Raw genomic sequence first — 20292 nt, 5'->3', positions numbered from 1 at the left:
GGTAAGCATCTAGTGATACGTAGCTTTAATCCGTCACCGTTCTTAGAACGGCGTCTATGAGCTCAAGATTTGCACTGGTGCTCGGTACAATATCACTAAGGAAATGGTCAAGGTCAAGACGGTCACTAAGAGAGTCCAGGAAGTTGTACGACCGTTCTTGTTGATCATCTTGGTTATTCAGTGGTGTTTCGTCAGCCCTTCATCCCCTCCGTCATCGAGCCTGCCTTCGGTGTTGGCCGCATTATCTACACCATCCTGGAACACACGTATGCGGGCTCGCTGATCGCCAGCACACTGATTGATTCCGCTGCAGGTTCCGCTCGCGTGAGATGGAGGATCAGGAGCTCCGCTGCTACCTTTCATTGCCTCCCGTTGTTGCTCCAACCAAGGTAGGTTGAGTTTGCGCCCGCAACGTTATTACGATGCTTTTGATAGGTGAGTGTGTTGCCCATCTCGAGTAACCCCACTCAGTTCAAGCCTGCTATGCACAAGATCACTGATGCTCTCAAGGAGCACGGTATCAGCTACAAGGTATGCTGTGGAGCTTCAGGAATCGTTGGGAAAAGCACTCTTGCTCAGGTTGATGACAGTGGCCAGGCGATTGGCAAGCGATATGCCAGAACTGATGAGATCGGTATCCCGTTCGGTATCACCATCGATTTCCAAAGTCTCAATGATGACACTGTAAGCCCACGAGCCTATTTGCCTTCCTGAGTTCTCCTTCAGGTCACTCTCCGTGAGCGTGATAGTATGAGCCAGATCCGTCTACCGATTGCTGATGTTGCCGATCTTGTTTACAAGCTGTGCACTGACCGTATGACGTGGGAGCAGGCGGCCGAGAAGTAAGCTGGACACCATTTTTTGTTGATGGCTCATGATGACTGGCAGGTACCCCAAGTTCGACGCCCAACATGCTTAGAGGGTGCGATAGTTGCGGTTGCGTGCGGTTCGATCGTTAGTAGACATTCATTAACACAAAGTGACGTTTCTCGAAATCGTTCGTGTTGCATTGGAAACGATTGTAAATGCCACAGGAAGAGGGAGCTGCCATGCCTCGAACCAATGACTAGCACTTTTTTTTCTAACGGTGATACCAATCTCATACTGCAGAAGATGAGCCCAAGTATGGTGATGAGACTTCCTACGAAACAATAGTTACATCACACTATTGAGAAGATATTCCTCAACCCAGACTGAACATCAATCGACTGATTCCAATCGTCATCTTGCTCTCTATCGGTTTCTCCCGTTCTGTATCGAAATGTTCGTTGTGGGAGAAGAGCTTGACAATCCAGTCAGTTGCTTGGGGAAATAGCGTACTATTTGTCACAATGTTTTCCACACGTGAGCAATAGCGAGGACTGTATAACCGGTGAAAACCTTGACACACTTGGCAACATAAACAGAAGAAAATATGAAACTTGAGTGAATGAATTTTTGCATGTATTCAACGGGGAACCTGCTGGACTTGTGTCGGATCAAACTTAGCCCTCTTTGCAGCTGGCTGCGATGCATTAGACTCCTCCATCACTTGTCGCCATAGAACCGGCACTCGTGGATTCTTCTTCACACGTCTTGCCATATCGTCGAAACGTTCAATCAACTCCCTGTGACTTTGGCTACCGGTTCCCCAAAGAATTCGATAAACTCTGCGCAGGATGCTCCGTAGCTGGTCATCGATAAGCGACTGTCCTCCAGTGACTATCAGCTTGGTACACTCCGTAATGACGCGACTATCCTCCTTGGAGAGAGTCCTATTCAGTAGAGTGACGAACTGATCGTTCTTCGTCTTGGTATTTTGACCGCCAGTTGAACCAGCCACTTGTTTGAGCATCCGGTTTGTCAAGGCGTTGAGGTTCTCCCCGTAAGCATCTCGGCTGTTGTGCTTCGAGGCGTTGGAGGGATTCGAAATCGACGTTGATCCCACCCGACCAACCAGCTTGCTGGACTTGCTCGCATCCTTGCTGCTATTAATCGCTGCCTCGAGGTACGAATCCTTGCAGAGGCGAGCCGATGCCTGCAGGGCTTCAGGAATTTGATTGAAAAACTGTGTTAGAGAACCTATGGCAGGGCCGAACGCTTGGTATGTCTTCACATAGGGCCGGAGCCAGGCGGGTAACCGATGGGCTTCGCTCTGGAATCTAGAGACGATGTAGACATGTCTACAAACGCTCGAGCTAGTGGGAGATCAATTGCTCTACCTCTCATCGCATAGCAGGACCGCGCCAAAATCATTCTTATGACGTATGATGCGCCCAACAGCCTGATTCACAGCTCGCATGGCCTCGAGGCTATACCATGCACGGCCGAGGGGAGCGTGTGCGCCTAAAGAATGATCTTCAGTCTGACACGCGTGCTAGTCAACCTGCCTTTTTGAATGTCTTCGATGTCTCTTGCAGTATCCAAATACTGCATTTTCAGCTGCACCCTCTCATCCTTGAACATTGGGTAGGGTATCTGTGGAGAAAGAAAAGAGACAAATATCGCTACTGTTGAGAGAGACTAGTGGGCCTACTCCAACGACCATGACTATGCGGCATTGCCGATCAGTGAGGTCAACTCCTTCGCAAACTTTACCGCGGCAAACTGCGCAGAGAATCGCTCCATTGCAGGAGTTAGAAGCTATAGCCGCCGTATACTCAGCCAGAACCGGTCTAAGGCGTGTCTGAGCACCACGAATAGTATATATCGAGTTACACGGCCCAAGCAAGTTGATGCATCTCAATATGGTCATCTAGATTATATAATCTCTTTTTCCACATTGCCCTTCCATTTTATCCCCTCTCCCCGCATAGGTTCAAAGCCCACAGCTGACATAGTGGAAGTCATGTAGTTTACCGCGTCATTTGGTTCTTCGAAGATTCTCAGTCCTCTTTGCTGGAATCGGTTGGTGATATCATGGGAGTCCCAGAAGTCCTTGGCAGTCCTGAGCTGTGCGTAGCTGCTGAAGGCAACCAACACACCGTCCCCTCCTAAGACCAGTGATTAGAGAAACACACAATCATTTCGATCCCACCAGCTTTAGGCGCAACATTCGCCAAGACATTGCCAAGCTCCTGCAAGTAATCATGGCTGTTCCTCGCTCTGAAGCTGCCGTTTAGTTTAACATTGGTTGGCCCCGCACATATGATACCACCCCATACTTGATCAAAAGCCACCACGCTGTTATCAGGAACCACGACTTCAGGAGCTCGACCTGCAACGGTGAACGAGTAGCCAGTGAAGCCCGATAAAGCGTGTGGTCACTTATGATGTGATCGTTCTCGAGCATAATAGGGAAGTCCACGCCGCGTAGTCCCCGCTTGAACTCAGTGAGGGGGGCGAGTGTGCCACTTGTGACTATGAGTGACAAGATGCCCTCGCTTGCCAACAGTTTTCTGGCTGCTACACCTCCTGAGAAGCACCTAGAATCGAAAGGCATTGACGATCAAATCAGTGCGTTTGGGGCGCACTGACTACCGACCGACTAAGATGAAGGTCGACGCTGTACACACCTGAGATGAACTGATTTCATGTGATTGGCCTGCTCTCGTATTTTGTCTTCGCGGCACTTCGCTGCCCTCAGATCTCTGCCCTCCACCACAGAGAAACGAAACACCTGAAACGGCCGTTCCTATTAAGGACAGACGTGCGCCGGCTTGCCTTGTCAAGAAGCTCAATATCATTCGCAAACACCAAATCGATGATGCGTAGAAAGCTTCCAAGGAAAGCTCCAGAAGAGGCAGCTCCTACAATCGACAGATTTCACAAGTTGATCGCACTCTCACCATGCAAAAGCTCACCTAGTGTATTATTGTTCGAGTGACCACCAGCGTCAGCCTCCGGAGCTGTTGTATGAAAGAGGGATATAGCCTGAACGGAAACGAGATGACAATACTGTCACTTAATATCAGTCCGCGGCTCACGCCTTCAAGTGTTGAGCGGATCCTCGTCACGGTCTGATCCGTGATCCCTGCCTGCTTGAAAAAGTCTAGCACCGCACTTCCCTCCGTTGCAGTAACGATATCAGCCGACGTTAGTGTAGCCTCCAACGACATCAGGTCCTGAGTAATCACCAATGACCATTTCGAGATATATGCTGACCTCCTTGAGAAGCAGAAGGTCATCCTCCGTCACTGGCGCGGCCGAAGGGCTGTCATCGGGAGCATGCTCAACGTTCAGGCCTAGAATCTTTGGGGAATTATTGCAGCGATACGCCGCCTGAAACGTTAACGCAGTGACGGTCCCGATGTAATTCTGCTCATTGAATGCTGTACTATGCAACAAGCTCTATACTGTACAATACACTATGCAACTTGTGATGATTCAACAACTCGAGTGAGCTCCAAATGGAGCAATGACAAGTCGTGAAAAAGTCATACCTCATCCACTTCCTCCACAGCTGCGAAAATGTCAAAGTTGCCCCACTCGAAACTTGCAGACTCCTCACAGACAGCTTCAATGTTATGTCCTTCGTCCACTATGACGATCGCCCCTGTGAGAGCACATACATGGTAGGCGCTCAAGCACAACTACCCACCTTCCAAGGCCTGTGGTCCTAAGGCTCCCTTCAAGGCTGACAGATCGAATAGGTAGTTGTACGGGACGAGCATGCATCCCAAATTAGACCCCTCGCGAGCCACCTTTCTGGCGTAGTAAAACGGACAGTAGCCTACCGAACACGAAACAGATGCAACCCCTCAAGAGCTCCGCTCGGGACCTTTCCCCCTAGCATGCGATGTCAGTTCTTCGACGTCGAGAGCTGGCGGCGGTATCATTGAGGGCGTCTCGTTCATCTGCCACATCCGATTGTAGTATGGACAGGCATTCTTGAGTATGAGACTGAGATTCGGTTGCCTACAACGACACTGCCTCGATGAGCTCACCTAGTGCACGCGGCTGTTTTCCGACTCCCTTGTATGGCGCTGATTCTGGTGTTAACGCAATAATGCTCTCGCGACGCCAAAGTTATATGCTGACAATCCTTCGCGTAGCTCGTACTTCTCAGTTCTCGCATCACCTACGCATGGCTCGTGAGCTCAGGTCACACTGTACACCGTACGTCTAATGACCGAACATGAACCTTCTATGAGCTCCATAGTATGAAGTTCATACATGAAAAATGTCCATGTATGATGAAGTACACCATAATGAGTGAGGACAACCGGCGCTACTCTGACGAACCTACCTGTCGCAGTTGGCTATGAGTTCTCGATGAATATACAATCTTCGGCACCGCCACTGGCGACTTCCGAGAAGGCGGGGACGGCGACCGACGGGATTGTCGCTGATGCTCTTCGACGATCAGCTGCTTGGAACGCCACCGTGGGCCGATGATACCTGATGCAAACGGAGGCGCGGCCTCAACACTCAGGCACATACCGAATTCCACGGCGTGAGCTATCTCTGGCTGTGTCTCTAGCGGAACATCCTCAATTGGGAGGGAAGCAGCGTTGGCAGATGAAGACGACGAAGGTATCTTGTCCTCAGTGAGGCTCCTTCGCCAGGCTAGGGTGGCACATAGAAGACAGAGAGTCTTCCCTGGAAGGAAAAGGTCAACCCTAAGACGCGAGGAGTATTTGCACACCTGTTCCTGTCGGGGACTCCAGTAGAGCGTTGTGAACAGCTGGCGAGCCTGTTTTTGGTGGATCCGAGTAAGCAGCTTGGAGAGTCTCGATAACCTGAAGATTGATCATGAACCTTCGGAAATGAAACGTAGTTAGCTGTATTGAGAGTGGCGAACGAGGGCAAAGGTCTGAAAACTTGCCTTAGTCATGTACGCCAACTGTGGTGGGTAGGCTTCGAATGGGAATTCAACCGTCACACCGTTGATGTCATACCTTCTCACACTGCTGGAGACTGTGTTATCTGTGGCCGCTACGGATGATGATGAAGAAGAAGACGACGACATGAGAATGAACTTCAAATGCGGATAAAACGTCAATCTCTGTAACAGACCGGGAGCACACGACAGGTATAACATGTAGCTCTCAGAATTGTTTTGATACCAGACAGCACCACGGAACCATACGCATGCCCGTTCAGTCTGAGAGGATGACGAGTGCGAACGATAACAACCGCAGCTCTCGACACAGCGCCGATATTTGGATTATATTGAGGGTGCATCATGTCCGAAGGTTTTCCCAGAGACTTCTCGTCGCCCCTCCTGAGGACTTCAAAGTATCAAATTGACACTATTAATCGGACTTCCTGAGGCGGCGTGTCTCACCAGAAAACACGCTATACTTTCTACAGGTTCTTTGGTGACAAACTGGTCACCAGTGAATACCTCTCCATAACGCTTTGCTAATTACACGCAGATAAAAGACTCTTGGACCGCACGACAAGACCTCAATATCCCTCATCAAGAGTATGACCTCTTTCGAATGATGCCAACTATAATATAGAAAGACAGAGCTAGACGACCTGCCCGCATGCGGGGATAGAATCAGACAGGCCATTAATTAACACTGTATCACAACGAGGTATCGGATGAATCGTGAAACTCAAGCACAAGGAAGTGACGTAGTCATGTAGGTGGATCCAATTGATACTTTGGCACTCACCGCCATTTCGATGTCTATCGTCGCTCATTACCGTCATGCTAGCTTACCAAGCGCCTCCCATGAGACAACCAATCATGAAGTCAACACAAGCAAGAGCGATCCAGAGATATGAATTATAGCTGAACATGTGTGCAGACGTCATGCACGACCAGACGTTGATCTCAGGACCGAATCGATATCGCCATCTACGAGTTCCGGATAACTGCTTGAGAATTCCTTGAAACCTCCACTGAGGAGATATACTTCATCCCATCCCTTCTGGACCTAAGGGCATGGTTCGACTTGAAATATGAATAAACATCACCATTGCTGTGACCGTGCCTTTAGCCGCCCTGTCATCGACATCGTAAACCACCATCATGCGGTCTTTCATTTCACTCGAAGTCGACGCGGAGGCACCTTGCGACGATCGTTCTCACAATAACAGGCGGTGTGGCTACCGTACAAGGGCACAAACAATTTCCCACGTGTGCACTACCTTTCGAGTCCCCTAGTCCTCGAGAGGTTCTGAATTTGGCCATCTCGGGTAGTATCCGGTCCCGAGCCAGCAGTGCCGCTGGGAAGCTGATAGCTGTTGCAATGTGAGCTACATTGTAGTCTTCGGAAGGCCCTGGTAGAATCCGATGGAAAAACCATCAAATGAATGGTTACTTAAATCCAACAACAAAACATCAGACGTGTCGGTCCATCCCATACATTCTGAACTCACAACTGAATATACAGTGTCACCTGAGGCAAAGCTCGCCGATCGCCTTGAGGGACATAAAACGGACAAAATATAGAGAAGGAAGTAAAGGAGAGCCAGGCTCATGGAACTATTGTTTATGAGGGAGTTCAAGTGAGTACGAGTAGTGGCGTACGCTATTGTGTCTATCACAGTGCTAAAAATAATACACTCGCCGAGGTCTACTAATTCGACGTGATTCTCATCCAACCGCGAACTTTCAATCGAGCTACTTGGAAGAATGAAGCTACCAGTCAAATGCCTTCTACGATGCTCAGCGCCAGAGCCGTCCGGTAATTCACGCTAATCGAGCTTATGCCAAATATTACTCTTATGACTCGCTCCTGTCCTATTTGTATATCCCCTGCTGGTAGCAGTAGCATCCGAAGCCGTGGGACTCCCTGTCAAGTGGTTCGGCTTCCTATTTCTACTAAAGAGGTCGGACTTACGGTCCAGGGTGTCGGAGCTGGCAGTGTCGGCCATGGCATACACGGACTCAATTACTTCAGACTCTCGAAGTAGTCGAGCTAGAGTTCTAGACCTCATCCCTAGGAGTCGAAATTCTAATGAATCTAGATCTGTCGAGACCTACTGCGGAACACCTCCTGTTTCCTCGAGGCGAGCTCCTTGTCCGATACGAGAGTGATGTTCTTCGCAGTGGCGCCAGTGTCGATGTTTGATACTACCTGAAGGTCCATCGCAAGAAATTAAGCACTTGTCCCGAAGCATTACATGAGCATACTTAGGGTTAGGTTTAATTTTTCGATCGAGAAAGTTCCTCCTCCTTCTGGGCACCAACGGGCTGCCAGTATCTGAGTTCTTACGAGGCGCAGCGAAGGACATCAAAGTCGAGGAACTCTGCCCTGAGCTGCAGGGATTGACAACACAAATATAACCCGCTTATACGAAGATATCAAGTGAAGGGCACAGAATAGCTAGGCTAGACGCCAGCTACTCTAGTCGTGGTCTCCACTATCACATAATTGTGTCGGCGGAGCGAAGCGGAGGGATGAGTATCATCACAACTTGACTGTGATTATACATCACGGTGACGAGTGGATAACGACGTCGGATAGATGATTAGGCTGTGATAGGTCCATTCTGTATCCATCATAATGAAAGAACTCATTAATGTTCGCAAACTTTCTCGACTTGCGCTCCTTAATCCATCGTGCCGTGATATTTACGCAGATGCAAGATTTCAACGGTTTCAAGATACCCTCGAGTCAGTCGCCTGCTAGCAAGTAAGGGAAGATAACTGAACTGTGCTACTAGTGTAAGTACCTCTTGCTGGACTCACCAACGCTACTGGGGTGATATTAGTCCTCTGAAACTCCTATCTTCCAAGTTGACACGCATTCCCCGAATTTCGGATCCATCAATACTCCCGGGTCTACTCCCATGCACGAAGGTTAACGTCACTTCGTGTTCAAGTACTGTGGCCCGTGGTGAAATGTCCTACTGGCCAAACTGCTCCTATTGATTTTTTTCTCTCAGGAATTTTGCCTTATAGATAGTTTTCCCGGGGAAACTGTTCAAATTAACTGATCGAGTGCATCATCGCGTACGATCATATCGGACGAGTTTGCAGAGCACCCCATTTTCTATAGTGGAAGCGAAATTAATCGGTAGCTCATGAGCAAGTATAATATTTCCGAACCGCGATAGTGATTGCACTTAAATGATAGCACCACTAGCATAGTAGTATTCTGGTCATTTCATAATTCTCGAGATGCCCCGGTCGTTCATCAGTATGGAATAATCGTTCTCTGCCATTAGTGAGGGGCTGATAAGGAGTCGTTTTTCGGGCTCTCCATCGAGCTTGGTAACTCATGTTACAGTAATTTACGGTGAAATTTAAGAGGCAATTCGGTGCTGCCAACACTCAGCAGACTGTGCTTTCTATTCCACGGACCAAAATGGGTAAGTTTGGTATCGTTAGCACGCGCTTTAAGTCCCTAGTTCTTTATTGAACCACAGTGGTGTTCTTAATGCAGAGAATGATAACATGAGTATCGTAGTTCCATCATCGGTTTTCGGGGCGGTGGCAGCAGTGAGAGCTCTCAGAGACAACGAGAACAAAGAGAAACGCTCGGTTCCCAAACGTAGCTTGTAATCCACCTATTTACCATTAATGTACTTGTTCAATCGATGATGGCTTGTCTTTTTCTTCGTGTCGCGTTCTAACTCTATCAGTGGTCAGGATTCGCTAGGATGTGTGGTGATCTGTCTTCACCGAGCAATGATGATTGCAGCTTATGATCACTCGTCAGAGTTCTGCTTGATTGGAAATGATTCTGCGGAGTGGATGCTCAGTGGGCCCGTATTGTAATTCGCCGCGAGTAGCCTACCTCCAATTGAGTCGGCGGTTCTTCGCCTATGAGGACACTCCAACATTCTGGCTCAAGGGTCACAAAAAGACGGTGCTGACGATACAACCCATGTTCGACCGAAACTACAGATTGGTAGTCACGTTGAATTCGATAGCTGGGGCGGTTGGGATCGTTACCTAGGCAACATGGCACGCCAAGGAGGCACTGGCGCTCGGACGTGCTGCTAAATGGGACAACTTGCCCGGCGCCTTCGAGCCAGAAGAAGGTTGGGATAATAGGCTCATTGCGAAGATAGAGGAGGATAAAGATGTGTTGAATATGGTAGACGTCTCGAATGTAGCAAGTGTGGTACCTCAGGCACTTGATATCCAGCGTAAAGAGCTGATGCGGGACTCTGACGGCAACCAGTGGTTAACAATCAAGTCCGAAGAGCAAGAGAGTGACGACGAATATGACATGGATGATCCCCTTTGGGCCAATGATGAGTATGCACGCGCTGTCCAGTTCTGAGTGTTCATTCTTGCTACTCTCAGAGTGCTCACACAATGGGCACAATCCTGCGTTTGCCCACTGCGGCGCATCCACAGTCAGTATTATCTCCCACCAACCAGAATAGAACAAGTATCTGTCTGCATCGCAAGGATGCCTCCCAAGTAGGTTCAGTGTCGGCTGAGATTCCGGATTCATCCTCCTCGAATTGCTACTAATTTCGATTTCTGGTTCGTCCATGCGATTTCAGGGTGTCGGTTTCCCATAGCATTGCGCAGATTACAGGTACGTCTTCATAAACGACACTCTAACACAAAATCAGATCCAGCATCTGGAAAAGTATTTCAATGCAGCCATGCAAGCTTTTAAAGCGGAGGATCAGTCTAATGCGAAGTTGCGACATCACTTGAGGTGAGCCATTGCTATATCGTTGTCATGGCTGGAATGGTCTAGTTGGTTATGACGATCGCCTCACACGCGATAGGTCCCGAGTTCGATTCTCGGTTCCAGTATTTGCGCGTTCTCACCAACTGCCAATATCGATTGTATTGACGGAAGTGATCTCCTCAGGCACCGTGTGGGTTTCTCAGAACAGGATGAGATAGATCGATACGAGGACAGAGATTCATTCTTCCGACCAGAATACGTTGAGGTGTGACAGGGAGTCTCTCGCGGTAGAGTCCGCAGCTCAGACCTAGAATGCTGAAATTTACTCCACCTTCAAGAGAGAATAAACTCGTACGCTGGAGGTCCTTATCACTTATTGGTGTCTATGAGTATGCATACCTCCTCTTTGAGTCGAGATCCTTCGCAGGTGGTTGATCGACAACGTGTCGTACTGGAGGTCTTCGCGCTGCGGGCGAAGACAGGCGCAGCCGAGTGGCAGGTGCATCGACGGCCACGTTGTCGATGGCTCATTTGCTGTGTCTGCCAGGTGCGGATCGCGCGACTTGCATACATGCGAATAAACATCCCCATACAAAGCCCGAGTCACACGAAGGGCATGCAGGACCTGCTTTCAAGGTTTGTCGCTCCTTATCATCAGGTGCGGGAAAGGTTCACTTCGAGTATCAACTGATTGATAACTGCACGGTCAGGTTCCAGTATTCCGCGATAACGTTGTAACAGATTTTTCTCAACACACGATGGACGAAACCAACGAGCTGCTCAATAGACAGGAGCGGGAGTGCAGGAAAAAACTTGAGCAGGTAACCCTTCGAACTCGATGAGAGGATGATCCCCTCGGATCAGTTGCGAATCTCTCGCGAGAAGCAGCGCGCCCGACGGCGAGAAAAGGTGACGATAGCTCTGGTCGGTTACACCAATAGCGGGAAAACAGCGCTGCTCAACAGGCTTACGGGGGCCAATAAGCGTGTGAGGGACTTGCTATTCCAGACTACGGGTAGAACCTCGAAGGCTCCGACGGGTACACTGACTTTACCTCAGATACCACTTGGAAGAGACTCATTCTGCCTTCTGGAGCTAAGTGCCTCGTTGTAGATGGCGTTGGATTCATCAGAGACTTGCCCCATTTCCTGTACCTATCAGCCTTTATCAGCGTTTTTGCACCCAGGATCCATAACCTTGGGTTAGGTTCGATTCTTTTTATGCAACGATAGAGGAGTTGGTGGATTCGGATGTGATCCTACACGTCCGCGATATGTCCAGTGAGACCACTGTCGAAGAGGTGAATCGGCGGGCGCAGTCCGTTGCTTCGACGAATTTGTTTTTGTTCTCTTAGTATGATGCTGTTATACAGTCACTTAAAGGTTGTGGCTTCACTGATGAACATATCCGGAATCGAATAGTCGAAGTCTGGAATAAAGTCGACAAGCTCAGTGAAGTTGAGCTACATGCGTAAGATCGATGCTCTTGTGGATAAGCAGTCCCCGTTAGGGCTTTGGCCGCGCAACATGAGGACACTGAGGCGAAAGAGCCAATTCTTGTATCAGCTGAGGATGGCACCGGAATTAAAGTACAGTACTGGGTCATGCATGTCGGTCACGAAAAGCACACTTTCGATGATCGTTACACTGTGAACAAATCAATAGAATTCAACCGCTCTCGTCGATTTCTCATCAGTTACTGACCGATCTGTTGGATGAGATCGTAAATGCTAGATTGCGTACCAAGGTCATCACCGTGGATATGCCTTGTGGAGACACTAACACGCGAATGCAATTCCTCAACGAATATGCGGAGGCCGTGTAAGAGTTATGTGACCAGCACCTGCTGAACGAAAGGTTGACGGTAGATACGATCACACGATGAGAGTGAGCTCGGATGGGAAAACGACATCAGTTGATGTGCTCATAACGGAGGTCCAGATGGATCGTTATATGGCCAAGTTTCACGGACGGAGCCGTCGGATGAGACTCGAGGCCGACAAGGAGAGAAGACTGCTGGAAAGCGAAGGACAAGCTCGGATCGAGCACGCTGAGGACGATAAGACAGAACACTGATCTTCATGTTTCTTGTGATATCTCTCTTGAGTCGATGCTTGCGTAGGGAGTACCGTTCGGTCCGAAAAGGTGATGAGAAGTGTATTGCTATTACATGTAATGCATGATAGCGTGTAGTAAGCGCGGCGATGGGGTAACAGATATCTCGCTAATCAATAAGACTTCGATCGTGCAAGTTGCGACCACCTGTAGCCACCTTGAGCCAAATGAATTTGTCCTATCAGTGACTCCTGACTGCAACACAAAACTTAACTCGTCAATCAGAATCATCAGACTGAAACCCAAACAGTAACTTAGTCCCAATATCTTCATTTTCCTCATCTCGGGGCCTCACGTTATTACCAGCGTACCACACCGTATCCGAAACCTTTGCAATCGGATCAGCTCCATCGCCCGCTCCGTAGAGAGCGTTTCGCTTCTGCCGCTTATGTTCAAGCCTCCGAGCTTTCCGACCTTCACCCGCACCGAGTTGCTTCCGTTGTGGTACTAGACTCTCCAAAACCTCACTCCACGCACTACTTCCTTTTTCCAGAACGGCAAACAAAATCTCAACAACAGTGTTGATATTCAATACCGGCAAAGTGACATTGGGTAGGTACTCTCGTACTGGTAGTTTTCGCAATACTATGCTCCCCCCGGCCGCCGGTGCTGGGTCAAGCCTATTGGCTTGGCTGAAGGTCTCATTCTTGGCGATGGTGCGATCAACAAGCCCCCCTATTACATACACCTTATCCTTCTCAACCGCCTCCAAATCTTCCACGGCATCAGGGGTGAGTACTACAATATCGTGCCCTGCAAATGTGTCCCAATAAGGGCCCTTGTCGATATGAACCTTCCAGTTCTCGTAACCCTGTGGGTGCAAGCGAGTCTCCAGAGCAGAGTCCATCCCAACCAAATGGAACTGCACACAGGACTCCTTCGACCGCTTTAGTGTATTGTACGCCAACTGCAACTGTTTCGCTAAGGACGTTATCTCCTTTTCCTGCATTTGATCGGTGAAGCCACAGTTGAAAGCGATGATTGGATTGCCTTCGTCATAGCACGCCTGCATGTGCGCCTCGCTCCGCTCCTTTTCAGCAATGCGCTCGGCTTTCTCAGCATCAGCCCGTTCCTGGATCTCCTCGGCGCTTAGACCCGCAAGCTCGTCCCTACGCTCCTCACGACGCCGCTCCTTGACAGCCTTCCTCTTCATCTTACGCACCTCCTTACGCTGCTCTCTCTGGGCCTCCTTCCTCTCGCGCTTCTTCTGCGACTTCGGCTTACGTGTGAACGACGATATACTGGCATCAATAGACTCGTTGCTCGACATCTCTATGTCAGCCGATGGTGTCGATGAGATCTCACCACGAGTGCTCGGCGATGAACACTGCATTAGTTCGGTGGACATGCGAGAGCGATCCTCAGGAAGGACAAAAAGGGACGTGCTGCAACAGCACAGCCCAAATCCACTACGTAGGGTTCGTCGATTACACTGGTTGCGAACACCCTTGCAATAGTTTCTCGCACGCCTCCCCTATCAACAATTCTTTCAATACTGAGTCGACCGAGCCGCGACTAGGAAGAATTTTGTGCTCTCCGAAACATGGCCGGTAAAATTTCGCGGTACGAGAAAACCGACTACGATGATTTGCGAAGTTTCGATAACCGCATCTCGAGCAAGGAGTAGCACACTTCGATGGAGGAAATTGTGGCGAGCGCTGAATTTAGTGGCGCAGCGGTCAAGCGATGATACGTATTCCCACCCTGGCTGTGAGGGTCATACTACATATAACGTAATCGAGAGACGCTGTAGTTGAGCAGGTGGTTCGATGAGTTGGCGCACCAGAAGTGGGCTGTGGAAAGAGTATTACCTCCGTTCACTTCAATGGATGGTTTTAAGTTAAAACTGTGTTGAAATTCTAAACACATTTCTATTGAGGATTGACGAGCCCGGTCTTGCTTTGTTCGTGCGTGCAGTCCTGTGTACGTGCGTGCCCCGCAATTGATGGTGTTTTTTCCCTGAGCCATTATATTAAATGACATTGATACGCTCAATCTCAGTTTCACAACCGTAAACTTGTCTACTCGTTGTTAATATGGCGACACCTGAGGAGCTCGCTGAGCTCTCTGAAGCCCGTAGAGAGTTGGCCGCTACGCGCCGTTCCCTCCGGGATACTCGCGAGGCTCTCAACAACATCATCTCCGACGAGAAGGATGATACTCAGCAGCTTATGAGCGACCTCGCGTCCAAGGAGGCCAGTAATCTTTCTAAGATAGGTAGCCTCGAGGCCCGTATTGCTGAACTTGAGGCCCTGGCTGACCGATCCGTCAGCGAGATATCACGGAAGGAAGGTTTCAGTCGACTCTCTCCACGGTCCGAGGAGGAGGAGCATGAGGTGTATACCACTCCGAAGTCACGCTCCTCACGATGCCCGGCAGCGACAGTGACTAAGTTATGTCTGCCTCAACTCTGTGAAGCAACAGATCTCCAATCGCACTATCATGCTATTGAACACACCTTCGTTGAAGCAGGAGCCGCTGAGTATCACCAGCAAGGACATTTGCTAGTGCACGAGGAGGTCAAAGTATCTGTCATGACCAAATTCCTTTCCTCTCTGAGTAATGTCCGACCGGTCCATAAGAAGGCCACTGTAGCGTCACGTACCCACTCACAGGATTGGAATTTGGTCCGCAATGTCCTTCTGACGAGGTATTGCCGCAGATCAGTGTTGAAGGAGACCTACGAGGAGAAGTTACGCAATCTCACATTTACAGGGGTTAAGCAGATCGAGGATTTCCTGGAGTCCGCCGCCGATATCTACCATCTATTCACAGATGTCTACCCGAACGACGTGTCGGAGCGACGTTCATTGACAAGACAAGTTCTGGCGAAGTTCCCACAGCATATCATTGAGAAGGTTATGGAGAGAATTTGCCAGCTGTCGGGGTTAGCCTCTGTCGATGAGGACTGGGAGACGGCGGTGCCATTCGATGAGGCATCAGACGGAGTGCGAAGTGTTTGTGAGGCAATCCGATGGGTATGCCGAACAAAGGACCAAGCCTCAATAATGAAACCGACGAAAGGGGTCGATAGTGTTCACGCCGCCATGTACGACGACACCTGCGAAGAGAGTTTATCCTCGAAGCCGGCAAGCAAACAGGATTCTGCTGCCTCAGTGGATAAGGTTAACTCCGGATCGGGATCTCGCTCAGTAACCCCCAAGCAGTGGTGTGAACGATATAAGCCTGACCAATTGATCAAGGTCATTGGACTGTGGGGTGACGATCTGCAGAAGGCCATTCCTGAAATGGAGAGCAACTTCCCTTTGAAGGGAAAAGGACGTCGTAATCCGTTCTTCCGAATAGTTGCTCTCAAGGCTGGCACTGATAGGGATGCCGTTATCTCTCGACTGACGAAGAACAGCATCCGTTCTGACCGGTTTGCCCCTTTCTCATGAGTCCTGAGCAGGACTTGAAACTGCTTCCTATCACTCGTGATAGGGCTTCGGTACCATCTGCTTACTGGTTATGTTGTCGTCTTGCTACTACCCCCACTTGTATGAGTTGGATAGATGCCCGGTTATTATTAGACACCGGGGCTGGTCTTGATTTTTTATTGTACGATGACTCTTTCCCTTTAAAATCATTCCCAATTGAGACGTGTAGTTTCCAAGTGAAGCTTGCTGACTCGTCCAGTCGAAAAGTGAGTCGCAAAGTGAAGTTCCCAATGCAGCTCCGGGAACAGCAGGGATGGGGAACTACTCGTGACAGATATTTGTACCTGCTACCTCAAGTATCACGGGGCCCCTTATCTGATTGCCCAGTGATTATCGCGGGTCGAGTCTTTTTGCGTGATTATAAAATATCGATTGACTCAGGCGAGAGCCGAGTGACGCTCGCTGGTAATGATCTGCCCCTTGTCCGATTCCCGCAAGAATCGGTGCCTACCGTTGCTCGATGCTCAGTGACCGAAGAGTCTAATATATGTATTCTTGATCCCAGTCTAGGGGATGGGAAATGGGACGACGAAGCTGCTGGCTGCCTGCTGACGACTATGATTGAGGGCCGACAGGATGCAGACACATCCTATGAACGACTTCCCCTCCCGCCCTCATCATCTGAGGAGATGGACATTCCTTTCGACACGGTACCACCAATCTCAACTGACCTGCTTGACCGATTGGTCAGCCAAGGGTGGTGGCCAATGCGGAAGTGTCAACACTGGTTTGCTCGTCTACGGAAGCTCCGTGCTGATGAAATACGTGACGACTCCCGACAGACTCACGTGTTTGAGCTTAGATGTGATTCCTTGGGCGAGGCGAGTCATGTACAAATTCCAACGGCTGTCCGTCGAATTGCGGAACGCGCATACGAACGATTAACCCTCGAGAAGCAGAAGACCTTTGACGAGCTAGTCCGAGGATATGAAGAGAGAGGATGGTGGATAAAGAGATCTGAGGAAGAGATTCACACACTCTCCAAGACCACCCACATTCTCCCTCCATCGGTTGTATTCATGATCCCAGGAGCTCTCAAGCGACGAGATAGACTTGTCGTCGATCTGCGACGGGCCAATCGTCGTTTCACAAGAGGGTCCAGTTCCTCGGTCACGGTTTCTATCTGCATAGCGGTGACTCGTCTGTATGGATCGGGAGTCATGTGGGTCATGGATTGTTCACGCGCGTTCTATAAATTGCGCTGGTTGGGCCTACTTGCCTTGTTGGTGGTACGTTCATCGCTGTACACGAGCAACCGCTGTGTCTTCGGCGTCACCACTGGTCCTGGAAGTTTGGGGCATACTCTGGGAGACCTGATAGCAGCATTCAGAGCTCTCTGTGCAATGTTGCTTCTTTGTTTCCTATTACTCTGCTTCGTTGATGACATTCTATGTGCGGGAGTGGACGGTGCTTCAGCAGTATGTTGGTTGATATATACACTACAGAGATGCGCCTTCGGGGTATCTCGGAAGAAATTCCAAGCGATCGCCATCAGGTCATCAAGGAGTCATGTTGCCGATATCCTAGAGCGGATGAACCTACCGACTTCCCTCTTCGTATGGTCGGATTCCGCCGACTTACTGGGATGCACAATGACTTACGATGAGAGTGGACCGACGCCTCTTCTTCGCGTCGATTGCAACCGAGGTGATCGGCTCCAGTTGGCTCGGCAGCAGGCCACATCAGTGTTACAAGTGTTGGATGGTAACGTCACGACGACGGTGACTAAGGCTTTTATCTTCTCTCTCGGCGGGAACCTAGCATATGACTGTGCTGGTTGCCACCCAATCGACCGGGTGCTAGCGGATACTATCCGAAGCTGGTTTGCCCACACCTTTGCGAAGGTCGATTGGAGAAGCTCGTGCGATTTTTCCAAACTATCTGATCTACAGAGGTCTGTTGCTCGGTCGCTGATGAACTGGATTTTAGAGAGAACGGCGACGATCACTCCGTGCTTACATGACACTCCACTTCGAGAAAGCGCTGATCCTTTACATATCGAAGTCGCGGCCGATGCCTCTAACATTGGAGCAGGGTACACTGTATCGATAGTGCACCCAAATGGTGATAGTGGAGCCACTCGATATCTTCTTGCATCTGGGGCTTGGAGATTCACTCTCGCTCAGCAACATTATCATTCAAATCGCCGTGAATTATCCGTTTGTTGTCGAGCGGTGCAGTGCGCTATTGATATTGTGGCTCACTTAGCGACGACACTGTCAGGAACCTTACCTTCGATTACCTTGACCGTAAGATCGGATAATAAACCGACGGTGCAGTGGATCAACGGTCATGGGGGTGTGTCTAGATCTTCACTAGAGCGGAGGGCAGTGTTGCGAACCCTCAACGCCCTCCGGGATGAGCTCGACTACCTGAAGACCTTGGGGGCCGGAACAGTGGTGGTGAAACACATCGAGGGTAAGTCGAACACCATGCCGGATATGCTCTCGCGACTCTTCGAGAGAGAGGTCCACCTAGAATCAGGCCAACGGATGAAGCTGGTCGATGCTCTCCATGGTGGTCCTGGTAACACTGGTGACTTCCCCGAGATCTTCTCAGAGCCGGAAGCTGAAGGAGTAGGCCTGTCTTGGATCATGAGATCTGAGGGGGCGGAGCTGATGGATGAAGATGCTCATGATGTGGACATTTACACTCTTTTGAGTGCTATGCCTTCTACAGAGAGTTTCCTTGCCTGTTGTGCAGCCGATTCCGCTGCCGATGAACAACAGCCGAAGCCATTTATCGAGACTCTATGTGGTTGCAATTGGGATGTGAATGGCGTCCTTACCGATTTCCTCTTCCTGCACAGAGTTTTCAATGCTCTGAGGCCGTCTGCGAAGAGAGTTGAGGATGTCCGACTCGAGGCCGATAATGTCAACTACCTTGTGAGATCTCTGCAGCAGCAGATGAAGCCTCCTTTTCTGTCGTGTGCCGGCCCGTACGTACACGATGAGACCGCAGGGGTGTATTGTTTCCGAAACGGCTCTGCAGACGGTGGTTGTACCTACTTGCCTGTTATCCCGAAGGATGAGTGTTGTCGTGCGTTTCGAGCAAAGATCTGTCTCGACTCGCACCGGCTGAGCAAACACGGAAATGTCCGCTCGACTGTGGCATCTGTGTATGATCGGTTCTACTTGCCTCGCCTACGTATGGATGTTCGCGCCTTGGTAAAGCACTGTTTCGTTTGTCAGCTCATCCGAGCTCGTCGTACGTGGACTCAGCCACCGGGTGCTGGACCTCATCGCACCCAAGCCACAGCGTGGGAACCGTACCACGATGTGTTCGTCGACGTCCTGAGCCTTGGAGATATCAAAGGTTGGTCCGGGACGACCAAGGTGCTTACCGTCTACTGTCTCCATACCTTCCACTCCACTTGGGTTCCGACTGGCGAGACCACGATAGACGTCTTGAATTCTCTCGTCCGAGTGCAGACTGAACAAGGCGGGTTGAGAAGATTGTGGTGTGATAATGCTGCTTACTTCCGCAGTGCACGTTTCCCCAAAGAGGTTTCTCGCCTGTTGAATGGGACGGTTTCATTGCTGCCAGTGCGATCTCCATGGCGTAGTGGTGGCGGTGAACGTGCTCATGGTATTGGCATAAAGATCGCAAAGACGCTTCTGAGGAGCCAAGCGGGATTTGTGGGACGACGACGTCCGCGACGCAAGGACGATGTCGATTTGGAGAGTATCTGCAGGGAGGTAACGTTCCTGATGAATACTCGTCCGTTGGATTATGCTAACTCTGACGAGCCATCTGGCGAGTTTGTCGTGGTTACGCCTGATCAATTGGCTCGTGGATTTACTCGTAAGCGAGGTTGCGTCCTCGCTGGTGGCTCTTCTACTCTTCCTATTTCTCACCGCGTTAGAGCAGTGCGGTGTTATTTCCTGAATGAGATGTTCCGCGACATGAGGATGGCTGTCGCTCGCTCTATGGGGTACCAGAGCTTGAAGAACAAGATCCTGAAGCCTACGATTGGTGACCCAGTGCTGATCTACCATCCGGAAAAGAAGCTGAGCCCCGGATACCGTTTGGGTCATGTGAAGGATCTGCTAGATGAAGGTAGAAGGATCCGTATTGTCTTAACTGACGGTAGCGTTGTTGATCATCATCACTATAATGTTGTGCCGATTCTGCATCACCCTCAATTGTCGGGGCAGAGGGGGCGTATTGAGGATTGACGAGCCCGGTCTTGCTTTGTTCGTGCGTGCAGTCCTGTGTACGTGCGTGCCCCGCAATTGATGGTGTTTTTTCCCTGAGCCATTA

General features: G+C 50.0%; 7 protein-coding genes across 7 annotated transcripts in view; 4 read left to right on the top strand and 3 right to left on the bottom strand.

Annotated features, from left to right (window-relative positions):
• Positions 1-963, top strand: part of Pmar_PMAR017287 (glycyl-tRNA synthetase, putative) — a 3013-nt gene extending 2050 nt beyond the window's left edge. Inside the window, exons 13-19 of the mRNA XM_002772010.1 lie at positions 47-145; positions 196-266; positions 314-389; positions 436-531; positions 580-684; positions 727-842; positions 889-963. Coding sequence (XP_002772056.1) covers positions 47-145; positions 196-266; positions 314-389; positions 436-531; positions 580-684; positions 727-842; positions 889-919 — 594 coding nt within the window. The 3' untranslated portion in view covers positions 920-963. The remainder of the gene's footprint in view (positions 1-46; positions 146-195; positions 267-313; positions 390-435; positions 532-579; positions 685-726; positions 843-888) is intronic.
• A 480-nt stretch (positions 964-1443) lies between these two features.
• Pmar_PMAR017286 (regulator of telomere elongation helicase 1 rtel1, putative) lies at positions 1444-5870 on the bottom strand. The gene is made up of 19 exons (XM_002772009.1): positions 5747-5870; positions 5567-5660; positions 5362-5520; positions 5168-5319; positions 4866-4999; positions 4700-4821; positions 4520-4651; positions 4362-4474; positions 4084-4200; positions 3906-4043; positions 3783-3852; positions 3599-3728; positions 3247-3404; positions 3017-3142; positions 2839-2969; positions 2516-2665; positions 2370-2457; positions 2202-2325; positions 1444-2141 (listed from the first exon to the last, which is right to left on the bottom strand). The coding sequence occupies exons 1-19, from the start codon at positions 5753-5755 to the stop codon at positions 1448-1450; spliced, it is 2841 nt and encodes a 946-aa protein (XP_002772055.1). The 5' UTR covers positions 5756-5870; the 3' UTR covers positions 1444-1447.
• Positions 5871-7841: 1971 nt separating this feature from the next.
• On the bottom strand, positions 7842-8112 carry Pmar_PMAR017285 (hypothetical protein; the record flags this gene model as incomplete). The annotated part of the gene is made up of 2 exons (XM_002772008.1): positions 7842-7955; positions 8002-8112. 2 exons carry the CDS (start codon positions 8110-8112, stop codon positions 7842-7844), a joined length of 225 nt encoding a protein of 74 aa, XP_002772054.1.
• A 1598-nt stretch (positions 8113-9710) lies between these two features.
• Positions 9711-12302, top strand: Pmar_PMAR017284 (gtp-binding protein hflx, putative; the record flags this gene model as incomplete). The annotated part of the gene is made up of 15 exons (XM_002772007.1): positions 9711-9734; positions 9783-9923; positions 9960-10100; positions 10136-10223; positions 10370-10502; positions 10662-10743; positions 10906-10977; positions 11026-11136; positions 11189-11299; positions 11343-11493; positions 11538-11628; positions 11685-11778; positions 11833-11948; positions 11988-12126; positions 12174-12302. 15 exons carry the CDS (start codon positions 9711-9713, stop codon positions 12300-12302), a joined length of 1623 nt encoding a protein of 540 aa, XP_002772053.1.
• Positions 12303-12809: 507 nt separating this feature from the next.
• On the bottom strand, positions 12810-13925 carry Pmar_PMAR017282 (tRNA methyltransferase complex GCD14 subunit domain containing protein; the record flags this gene model as incomplete). The annotated part of the gene is made up of 1 exon (XM_002772006.1): positions 12810-13925. One exon carries the CDS (start codon positions 13923-13925, stop codon positions 12810-12812), a length of 1116 nt encoding a protein of 371 aa, XP_002772052.1.
• A 703-nt stretch (positions 13926-14628) lies between these two features.
• Pmar_PMAR017281 (hypothetical protein) lies at positions 14629-15990 on the top strand (the record flags this gene model as incomplete). Its single annotated transcript, XM_002772005.1, has 1 exon — positions 14629-15990. The coding sequence occupies one exon, from the start codon at positions 14629-14631 to the stop codon at positions 15988-15990; it is 1362 nt and encodes a 453-aa protein (XP_002772051.1).
• A 2471-nt stretch (positions 15991-18461) lies between these two features.
• Pmar_PMAR017280 (hypothetical protein) lies at positions 18462-20207 on the top strand (the record flags this gene model as incomplete). The annotated part of the gene is made up of 1 exon (XM_002772004.1): positions 18462-20207. One exon carries the CDS (start codon positions 18462-18464, stop codon positions 20205-20207), a length of 1746 nt encoding a protein of 581 aa, XP_002772050.1.
• Between the last annotated feature and the right edge of the window lie 85 nt (positions 20208-20292).

Source organism: Perkinsus marinus (genome assembly GCF_000006405.1).
Source record: "Perkinsus marinus ATCC 50983 genomic scaffold scf_1104296962102, whole genome shotgun sequence".
In the NCBI taxonomy this organism is placed as follows: Eukaryota; Perkinsozoa; order Perkinsida; family Perkinsidae; genus Perkinsus; species Perkinsus marinus.
The sequence above is the reverse complement of the archived record's forward strand: the minus strand, read 5'-3'. Positions and strand labels throughout refer to the sequence as shown.